Below are 11915 nucleotides of genomic sequence, written 5' to 3'. Positions count from 1 at the left end.
ATCTTCATTAATGTGATAATAAGGAGAATCACTCTGAAGTGTTCCTGATTAACTCATGTTGTAATTTGACTTCAAACATTTAGCGATAGCTCACTGATTGGAAATCTTTACCAGTTCCTAATATATCAGACACCCACAAACACTGGGACATCAGTTCATCTGATTTTTAGTCAGAAATCCCTCTGAACTCTTACTGTAGACCTCATTCACCTGACTAACTGACATCTTATGTTTACATATTTAAATAATTCTGGACTTGTCAGTGGGATTTAATTTTGGCAAGAATTTAGTTGAGTTCATGTTGAGCTTTAATAAAATTTCAGTCACCTTGTTTTTGTCTGTCAATTGTATTTAAAAAGAAAATTTACATAAAGAGAGAATTCTGAAACTATTTAACCATCTCGTGGTTTTTAAAATTGTTTTTTTATGATCTTGTCTCTTCTCAATTTTGGTCTTGTCTTGGTCTCGGCTTGTCTTGTCTTGTCTTGTCTTGTCTTGTCTTGTCTTGTCTTGGTCTTGTCTTGGTCTTGTCTTGGTCTTGTCTTGTCTTGTCTTGTGTTGTCTTGTCTTGTCTTGTCTTGTCTTGGTCTTGTCTTGGTCTTGTCTTGGTCTTGTCTTGTCTTGTCTTGGTCTCGGCTCGATTTGGTCTCGGTGCAATCTGGTCTCTAGCAAGTCTTGATATTGGATACTGTGGTCTTGAGCACTCTACACTACAGTGAGCTCATGTTAAATGTTTGAAGTTAAATTACAACATGAATTCATCAGGAACAGTTCCAAGTGCTTTTCCTTATTATCTCATTAATAAAACTGAAGAATAGCAGATCATTGCTGGTCTCTACTGGCCTTAATGGAAAATCCAGAATCTGGCCAGTCCGAGACAACTCTACATTAGACTATTAAAAATATACATCGGTGGGTTGGTAAATGCTACATTTCTCTTGCACAATGACTAAATGTGTTGAGGGAAAACATTCTCCTCTCCTACACAAACTGTCAGTGATCTGCTAATCTGCTGCTACATACCGTTCCCACATCACACTCCCTGTGAAACAGGCTCTGCAAAGACAACACGCACAAAGAATCCCAACCGCCTGCACAGATAAGCTGCAACTGTGCAACAAACGCACTCACTGACAAATCAGTCAAATATTTACCACATGCTTATCCTTACAGCCCTCTATGTGTGTGTGTACAGTGTTTTGTGGGGCACATACCCAAGGCCAGCTATTCCAGCATTCAGCTATGAGCGATGGGGCACGAAAGCACTCAAGAGTACACCCAATTAAACGCCTTCCTCTAGTGTGTGTCTGATTCTGTGTGACAATGGGGACAATGAGGCCTTGGTGACAATAGAGGCCATTGGTGACAAGTGGATGAATGCATTCAGTCTGCTTAGTGGTTCCCACAGATAGATAGATAGATAGATAGATAGATAGATAGATAGATAGATAGATAGATAGATAGATAGATAGATAGATAGATAGATAGATAGATAGATGTATAGATAGATAGATAGATATATGTATAGATAGATAGATAGATAGATAGATAGATAGATGTATAGATAGATAGATAGATAGATAGATAGATAGATAGATAGATAGATAGATAGATATATGTATAGATAGATAGATAGATATATGTATAGATAGATAGATAGATAGATAGATAGATAGATAGATAGATGTATAGATAGATAGATAGATAGATATATGTATAGATAAATAGATAGATAGATAAATAGATAGATAGATAGATAGATAGATAGATAGATAGATAGATAGATAGACAGACAGACAGACAGACAGACAGACAGACAGACAGACAGACAGACAGATAGATAGGACTAAACATATTTCTAAATGTTGACCTAGAGTAGTATTTCAACAATCTAATTATTTTTAATAATCTGAACGTTTTTTAATAACCTGATTACTTTTCCCAATTAACTAGTAAAGTAAGGGATTATAAATGAAGAAACAATAATTAGATTACAGTTATTTTTCCCCAAGAAGGCTGCGTTCCTGCGTTACTAAATGAAGCCATTTCACTACAATTTGTTGGGCTTCCTGCATTTATAGTGCATTATAACCTAGTCGGCCAATGACGTAAGCAGCGCAACATCATCGGTAAAAAAAACATACATGGAAAATGGAGCGCGCGAGATAGTGAATGTCCAAGCAGCTTTTAATATTGGAAGTAACGACATTACTTTTGAGTTTGACTCCGTAAACGACGACAAAAACATTAGAAAACTTGTATCTACATCAAAAAATTCCACCTTAAATCTGAGTCAGCACCTAGCAAGCCAGCACAGGAATGTAAAATCCATTAAGAAAGTCCCAGATCAACATCCACTTCCACTGAGGGCCCATCTCCTGCTTAAAAAAGGTGAAAATAGATTTAAGAGAACAGGAGTTAGTGCTGCTGAACTGTCAAAACTCGTCACTAGCTTATATTGTCGAGGACGTGTTGCCAATTTCCATCGTAAACTTAGAATTATTCCGAAGCATCGTAGAAAAATACTCATCAAAACGGCATCAAGCTGCCACAGAGAAAGTCATAATTATAAGTTAATAGAAGAAAGAGTTGATTTATTGGGTAACACTTTAATTTAAGTTTTATACATAAGGCTGACATTACGCTGTCATTATCTGTCATTAACATGAATAAGGTGTCATGAAATTCTATCATTAAGTGTTATTCGCTAAATTATGACACCTATAGCTAAATTATGACACCTTTGGAGCTATGTTGGCATTTTTTGGGTTCGGTGGAGGGAACTAGTGAGTAGGGTTAGAGTTAGGGCATTTAAACACTTACAGACTTACAGACAGCCTTCATGACACCTTATTCATGATAATGACAGGTGTCATGTCATAATAATGATGGTGTAATGTCAGCCTTTATGTATAAAACTTCAAGTAAAGTGTTGCCTTTTATTTTATTAAAATGTGTGGAATGTGCAGTAAATAAGTTTAAATGTTCAAAAAATGTATTCAAGTCAGAAACTTGCATTTAATTACATTTTTTAGTGTTAAAAAAATTAATAAAACAAGATTTAAAAAGAAACTTTCATTTGATTCTATTTTTAGTCAGTAAAGTAACTGATTTCTTTCCTTGAAAGAGTAATCACGACTCACTAATTACTATGAAGCCACAGGAAACACATGCATGAGTCACTCAGTCAAAGCTTTCTAAACCAATCAGGATCCCAACGTGGAGGAAGTGGAAAACAAAAAGATCATCAAAGGTCAGGAAAAGGGAAGCACGAGTGTGTGAAAGCTTGCGTCTCCGTGTGATCACAAGTTTTTAACGATGCACTTTGATGCTTACGTAACGTAACACTCAGAAAAGCCTGGCGCCAGCCGAGCGTGGGCTAGCCTCCTCAGTGTTCTTCTTTTAGGGCCCAGCCATCCATGACTGCTCGCCCTCTGACGGGCTGTGACCAGCACCTATCTACATCTAGATACAAAGGGCTGGACATGACATAAGGAAAGATGATCCTTTGGAGGGAAAAGGACTTGTTCAGTGGGGTGGACGACTGCTCTAAAGACACAAAGAGTGGTGGTGTCATCGAGCATCTAAAAGGATCCACAGGAGGTCATCACTGATATCATATTTACTACTTAGTGAGGCAATATCATCCGACCAACAGCAAAAAGGGGCGTTTTGGTTTCTAAGCGGGTACCCCCCCCTTCAAAGGCAGAAACACCCCCCTTCTACTTATTCGCTTCTGAATTATTTCAAAATAAGATATTGTAATAGAGTTAGGGTTTATATTTTCCATGACCCATATGCTAAAGCTGTAACCAAGCCAGAAGTCAAGTAGCGGAAATGACTCTTTCTGATTGTTGGTGAAAAGTTACCAGAACCCCCATTAAGGCAGTTTTGTAGCCATACTAAATGCACCACAGCTGGCCCCACCCTCCTCTAATGAGGAGCAGGAGGCATCCCAGTTAATTTATTATTAGATTTTATCCAGAGATTCAAGATTTATGCATTTTTTTTGTCCTTCGTCCCCAGCTATTCTTTAGACCTTTCAACCTTTAACATATTCAGCTACTACCTTCAACCATGTCTAGCCTTTTTCAACTATTTCAACCTTATTGCTAGATTAATGCTATTTCTAGGCCAATGCTAATGCTAGGTTAATGCTATTGCTAGATTAATGCTATTTCTAGGCCAATGCTAATGCCAGGTTTAGTGCTATTTCTAGGCGAATGCTAATGCTAGGTTAGTGCTTGTAAGTACCCAATCCTTTCACAGGCCTGATTGTTTCAGATCTTTTCAATGAATGCGTGAAACACGTCTAAATCCGGTCGGCCCATTTTACGGCAGTTTGTGTACTATTTAAAAGATTGAAACCCTGCTATTTAAAAGAATTTGAAATGTATGTTTGAGTGAATTCCGATTTATTTTGTTGTTTATTTTATTTACTATTTGGCTTTAATTATGTTTTGAGTGAATTCCAAATATTTTAGATTTTATTTCAATTACAGTTTTTTATTATGTTTTGAGAAAATTCTGATTTATTTTGGTTTTTAGTTTATTTTCTGTGAGATTTTGATTGCCAGTGTTGCGTATTGTGTTTTTGATCAGTTTTTGTAAATATCGTCTCACAGTGGTTTTTGTCCTTTTTGTCTTTTTTTAATTCTTTTTTAATTAACAATTAAAAACCACCACAGAAACCGTCACATGTTTACATGTGTACTATTAAAATATTTAACAAATGTTGTGTGGTCGATTTACATTCAAATATCATGTCCCAGGAGCTCTGTCGTAATGATTGCGAGTGAAGGAAGTGATGTAGTCTACGTAGACGCGTTGAAAGGATCTGAACAAATCCGGTCTGTGAAAAGATTGGGCACTGACAATGCTAATGTTAGGTTAATGCTAATGCTAGGTTAATGCTAATGCTAGTTAATGTTAAAGCAAATGCTAATGCAAGCTAATGTTAATGCTAATGCTAGCTAATGTTTATGCTAATGCTAGCTAATGTTAATGCTAGGTGATGCAATGATAATACTAAGATAATGCTAATATTAGAAAATGCTAATATTAGATAATGCTAATGCTAGCTAATGCTAATGCTAGCTAATGTTAATGCTAGGTGATGCAATGCTAATACAAAGAAAATGCTAATATTAGATAATGCTAATATTAGATAATGCTAATATTAGATAATGCTAATGCTAGCTAATGCTAATGCTAGCTAATGTTAATATTAGGTGATGCAATGCTAATACTAAGATAATGCTAATATTAGATAATGCCAATGCTATACTAATACTAGGCTAATCCTGATGTTAGCTAATGCTAATGCAAGCTAATGCTAATGCAAGCTAATGCTAACTTATATTAATGCTAACTAATGCTAGCTAATGCATGCAGGCCAGCACCTGCATCTTCACTTGCATTTTTTTGAGGAAATGCAAATTTTGTAGTTTTATTTGTACTTTATGTTATTTTGAGAGCATATTTAGTTTTGTCTTTGTCGTAGAAATAAACGATCAATCATTGAATCGACACTTACTCACATTTTGAATGATTTTCCTGACGGTTGGCGAGTCGGGAGCGTAGAGGATCTTTCCCATCAGCATCGGTTTGACTGTATTCCACATAATCCTAGTGGCAGGGTTGGACTCTAGTTCTTTTATTAGGTTGTTACAAAAAGGAGCTGCAAGGAATACAGTGTAAAAGTCATTAATGGGTTGTACATATGGTAAAATGCAAGATACCAGGTTAGCTAGCAATAAATGCTGTTGCTTCGTTCAACATTAACTAATTATCATTTCAAAACAAACCAAAGAAAAGCTTGATCTTTTCTACTAAGAGTGCAATATTAACACATGTCCAATAACAAAATAAAGTCATAGAATGGACACTTACCAAATACGCTAGCTGATCAGCTTTGTAACTACGAGCAGTCGGATTACACAATTAAATCTTTAAAATGTATTTTACTATTTAGAATGTTTTGAACGATTTTAGGAATAACGTGACCACAAACTGGTCATATAACATTGCATTAAACTCGTTACTTCTATTGTACTGTATTTCTTAGTTTAGTTCACTATACTATACTTGCATTCATCTGTGTCATATTTGTATATTTATATTATTGTATTATATTTTACTGAAGGTGTGCATTTGCATTTAATCCCTATTTAACTAACAGTCTTATATTTAATTATGTACATTTTATTTTTCTATGTTTAGCATTTCTTCTTCTGATTCGAAATATTTCTGGAGCATCCGTAAAAAAAAAAGAATCAATAAAGTATTTCTGATTCTGATTCTTGACATTAAAATACCTTTGTTTTCTGTTTAATTCACACATTGGCATAAGAAAATGAGTCTACAAACCAGGAAACCAAATTATTCACTATTTAAAAAGCACGTGTCCTGAAAAGTACTGCATTTCATTCCTTTTCAACACTTTCTTCAATCATTTGTAAATCAATCCAAATGTGAAGGTGCGTTAGGTCGACTGAACTCACTGGTGCTGTTGTCATATTCATACTGGACTGGTGACCAATCACTCTCGATACCCAGGAAAGCTTTATAATTGTTGTCCTCGTACCAGTTGAAAGACGTGACAGTGGAGAAAGCTCCTTCTGTGTAACCACAGATTAAAGTGGAGGCAGCGGCCATCACCTGCCTGACGGACGGGTCTTTATCAAAGAGAGGAATCACAGTCTGGATCAGATCCTTCCAGTAGCTCTGATGGACTAACTGTCAATAGATTAGAGACATAGAAAGGAAGTGAAAAGATGAAACCAGTAGATACAATGAAATCAATACCAGTAGATTGGTTATTTAAAGTCAAATGAATGTGATTCCAAATCTCCTTTTAAAAAAACAACAATTAAAAAATGTATCTATATTAGACATGGGCAGCTGGCAGCCCAGGGGGGGGCTCATGTCACATCCCAGTAAGTAAATGCACAAAATGACTCCAAAAACACACAAAGGTACAACAAAAATGCAAAAAATAGGGGAAAATATACAAACTTACAACCAAAAATATGCAAAATGACAAAAAAAAAATGTACAAAATGACAAAGATACAAAAAAAGACAAAAATACACAAAATTCTTCCAGATATGAACAAAAATATTCAAAATTTCAACCAAAACCACATGAAATTACAACAAAAACACACAAAACAACAATAATACACAAAATATCTCCCAAAACACATAAAAGGACAACAAAAATGCCACCAAAATGTACAAAACAACAGCAGACATATACAAAATGACTTCCAAAACACACAAAATGACAACAAAAAGTCACAAAAAAACACTAACACACAAAATGACGGAACAATATGCCAAACAGCAACAATAATACAAAATGATTTCAAAAACACACAAAATGATAACAAAAAGACACCAAGCAACATAAATACACAAAATGACAGAAAAATATACAAAACCGCAACAATAATAGACAAATATTTCCCAAACAAACAAAAAGCCCCCAAAATGTACCAAATAACAGCAAAAAGACACAAAAAATCTCCCAAAACACACAACAGGAAGACAAAAAGGTACAAGATTACAGCTAAAATAGACAAAATTACTTCCAAAATATACAAATGACAACAGAAAGACACAAATCGACACAAACACATAACATGACAGAACCAAACGGCAACAATAATATACAAAATATCTAAAGCACACAAAACGACCACAAAAATGCACCAAAAGGGACAAAAATAAAATACACAAAATTACTTCTAAAATACACAAAAGAACAAAATGTTATAATAAAACAACATAAATACACCAAAGACACAGAAGAGTAAACCGTACAAACCCTTAGTTTTTCCTGTTTTAATGCATAGATTGTTTTTTCTTCTAAATGCTGGATCAAACAATCACATTTTTGTGATAAAAGTTGCTAATGTCTGATCTATATGATATGTTTTATGTCATCTGAGAATGCTTTATTGATGAAGCGTGTAATTGTAGACAATCATTGGACGTGTCAGGGTGTGTTCTGATCTGTGATCTGTTACTGTATGTGCAGCTTTTGGAGGATCTTTGATTTCTAAACTTTAAACTGAAGGGAACTGATTTTCCATAATTACGTTTTCTTTTCTTTCTCCTATACTTGATCTTTGCTCGTCACAGGTCGGATGTCTGACAGTTGCAATGAAATAACACCTCATTAAAGATGATCCTCACACTGAAAGTTTAAAGTCCAGTAGATGTTCTGCATTCATTAGTGATAATATAAAATCAGATCCGTCCTGTCAGAACCTCCACAGAATCATTCTGCACATGTTAAGATTTGTTTCTCAATCTTTTGCTGATTATTTGATATAAAATGCAATTTTTAAATGGAAAATTCATTACTGAAAGTCAAAGGTCACTTATTTTTGATAGATTAAATAAGATGAATTAAGATAAGATCACTTTATTGCTAATCAGGGTTGGGGTCAATTATTATTGTATTTGCATGTAATCATAGTTCATTTTAATTGAGTTCAGGTAATTGCCATGGAAATTCTGTATAAACTGACAAGGCATGAAAATAGAAAATTTTGGGATTTTTTGTTTGATAAGGTTACAGTGAGATATAAAATAAAAGAAGAAGAAAACAATTCTGAGATGAAGATATATAAGAATTTTAAAACTAGTTAAATATGATGATCACACTTAAACTGGGGTGAAAATCCAGTAAGGCATGAAAAATGTCAAAAAAAAAACACCTAAATTTCAGAGGCAAGGCAAAAAAAATGGGGAAATAAATGACATTTTTTTTTCTAAAATAAGGTTATCATAAGGCATACAAATGCATAGAAATGCACAAAATTACAGAACAAAATTCAAAATTCCAACCAAAACCACTCGAAATGACAAAAAAAACACAAAACAACATAAATACACAAAATGACAGAAAAATATATCATACCGCAACAATAAAAAACAAAATAAAGATATTTTTTCTAAGATAAAGCTATCATAAGAACTTTAAAACTATTTAAATATGATAAGCACACAGTTATAGCAAAAAAATTAGATTTTTTTTCCAAGATAAGGCTATGATAAGGCATACAGATTATGGGTTACAGGTTTTATGGGGTTATTTATTTCAAGCTCAGTAATTGTGATTAATGACATTTGAACTTCAGTAATTGAGAACATAAGTAGGACCCTATTGTAATGCACCTCGTTGTCATTGAATTTCAGTGGAAAATTAATCATTTTAATTTTAATTGTAATTGGGTCACCGTACTCATAATTGAGTTATAATTGAACATGGATAATTGTAATTGAAAAATGTAATTGACCCCAACCCTGTTCCTAATTAAGATATACACAGCTGTCAATAATAAAATAAATCTGAAACATGGTCCCACAGGCCATGGAAAAACAAACAAATCCATTAATCTTCTCCACTGCAGACACAGTTTTCCAGTTTTCCCGGCTTCTGTTGGTTTTTCTTCCTCTATTTGGGATGGTGCCATTATTATGATGAATCTGTTTTTCAGGTGAAATGAGTGTGTTCTGTATTTAGCCTTCCTAATGCGCACCAACTGTCGTCTCCCACTGTCTGCACTTACGTAAAAACTCATGCAAAGGGAAACAACTGTTTCCTGTCGGCTAAATATAGCCGGTAGTGAACTTTGAGTGGATGGATGGATGGATGGATGGATGGATGGATGGATGGATGGATGGATGGATGGATGCGCAGGTCGTGTCTAACCTTCTGCAGCTTGTCCGATAGGACAGACACCGTCCTCACCCAGAGGTGAACGTCGACGCCTTCAGCGTTAACGTCCAGAACACGAGGAAGCTGTTAGAAACACACACCATCAGAACCAGAACACAGGCTGCTACTAAAATAAATAGTTCAACCAAATTAAAAATGATTTGATTCTTGGTTTTGTTTTGGGTTTTTTCCACCTGCAACACAATAGGGGAAAGATTCAGGAAGTAGCCTGATCTGCACGAGATAACATCCTTCCTGTCAGATTTGAACGTTCCTATCTGAATACGTGGAAGGCGAAGGATCAGAGGTTATTTAAGTAGAATGAACAGCATTAGAAGTCAGGGAGGAATCCTGGACAGCAAAGAAACAAATAGAAAATCAAGGAAGGAACAAAAAAACACACATAGAAGCAAAGTGTGGCCTGAAGTCTTGAGATTCTACTGAATAAAGACGAGGCAAAGGTTATAGGTCATTGTCTTCTTCAGTCTGATTATGGTTCATGTTTAATAACATGATCCGTCTGCTCATCTCAGCATGATATTTACATGTTCGTATTGACGATTTTATTGGGATTGTTTCATTGAAAACAAAGTGACACTGGATTTCCACTGGATGCGTCACGACTCCGGAGGGTCTCAGTGCTTCACTGTCCGTCAATCCTCCCCCACTGCGTCTGTTGCAGCTCTGCTAAACAGCTGGAATCACAAATAATCTGGAGATCTCACTAATTCACACGTAATCATGTGATATAATGAGTTGTAGTCTAAAGCAGTGGTTCCCAATCTTTCCTGTCTTGTGTACCCCTTGAGCCTTTTTGTCATACCATGAGTACCCCCTCACTCATACGTGTTCATCATTCTCCAAAAGTAGAACAATTAATATTCAGGCATTATCTTCAAATTTAACTCAAATTAAACATAAAATGATGTTGCCTTCAAGGTAATAAAAATGATAGATATAAGAAAAATTTTTATAGTAAATGTTTGTAATATTAATACTAATATATTATGATTATATTGTTATTAAAGAAAAAATAATAAAGTTGAAATTAGAAAAAAAAATAAAAATAAAAATATCAAGTAATATAAATAATAAATACAAAATAAATAATTAACCTGCCTGTGTTATATATAAGTTTTATGACATTTACCACAAAAGGAGCTTCTTTGAATATGTCCCCTTTAAACAGGCATTTAAACTTTAAAAACAAGTCATTGTGCACACATGTCATTTTATTGACAGACTTAAGAAATGGCACGTGTTGGGAACGTTACTTTAAAATAGTAATTAGTTATAGTTACTCTTTACTTGTTCAAAAAAGTAACTGAGATAGTAACTGAATTACTCTATAATAAAAGTAACTCATTACCAAGGAAAGTAACTGTTTGTATTACTGTTAAAAAAAAAAAAGTTGCTCTATGTCAAAGAATTCAGATTTTTTTAGATGCGTGTGTCGTTGTGAGGTGCTTTATTAATTTTGAGTTGCTTATAACAGATGTGGACAAAGTCTTCACTCCTGGATATAATGAACACTTCACATACACGTTCTTGTCTTTGACCACAATTAATTTAAAGTAGTGTTTGTATCACCTTAAAAATAACAACTTTTCATCAGACTGCTCCACGCTCACCATCTCTGCTGCTTCATCTAATCTGCAGTGTGTGTGTGTGTGTGTGTGTGTGTGTGTGTGTGTGCTGGCACGTGTAAAAACACTAGCTCTGATTGGCTACCATGAAACATGACGCAGCCTTAGCCAATCATAATCGCTCACCTTGTTTTTAACCCACCTCCTCACTACAGCTGAGTCAGAAACCAGGGGTGCTTTCGGATAACAGTTTATTCAATCAATACATGTAACTCACCGCATTTAATGTTCAGTAACGTTAACAGCGTTGTAACGGCGTAAAATGTAATTAGTTAGATTACCCCATTACTGAAAAAAAAAAACACCGTTACCTAATGTCGTTATTTTAAACACTGTTATTCCAAACTGTGGAAATTTTTATCATCTTGGAAATAAATGCTTCATTTTTCCACATACCCCCTGTAATGTGCTCGCATACCCCTAGGGGTACGCGTACCCCTGGTTGGGAAACACTGGTCTAAAGAAAAGCACATATAAACAGTTGATTGTGTCCTTGGAGCAGAAAGCTCGTTCCTGCTGGTATTAGCTCTGCAGCCT

The 11915-nt window shown here is 34.9% G+C and overlaps 1 protein-coding gene across 1 annotated transcript in view; it reads right to left on the bottom strand.

Annotated features, from left to right (window-relative positions):
- Positions 1 to 11915, bottom strand: part of LOC114454579 (retinal-specific ATP-binding cassette transporter-like) — a 93924-nt gene that overhangs the window by 69193 nt on the left and 12816 nt on the right. The window contains 3 exon segments of the mRNA XM_028435134.1: positions 5541 to 5680; positions 6504 to 6738; positions 9727 to 9816. Coding sequence (XP_028290935.1) covers positions 5541 to 5680; positions 6504 to 6738; positions 9727 to 9816 — 465 coding nt within the window.

This window comes from Gouania willdenowi, chromosome 20, assembly GCF_900634775.1.
Source record: "Gouania willdenowi chromosome 20, fGouWil2.1, whole genome shotgun sequence".
NCBI lineage: Eukaryota > Metazoa > Chordata > Actinopteri > Blenniiformes > Gobiesocidae > Gouania > Gouania willdenowi.
The sequence above is the reverse complement of the archived record's forward strand: the minus strand, read 5'-3'. Positions and strand labels throughout refer to the sequence as shown.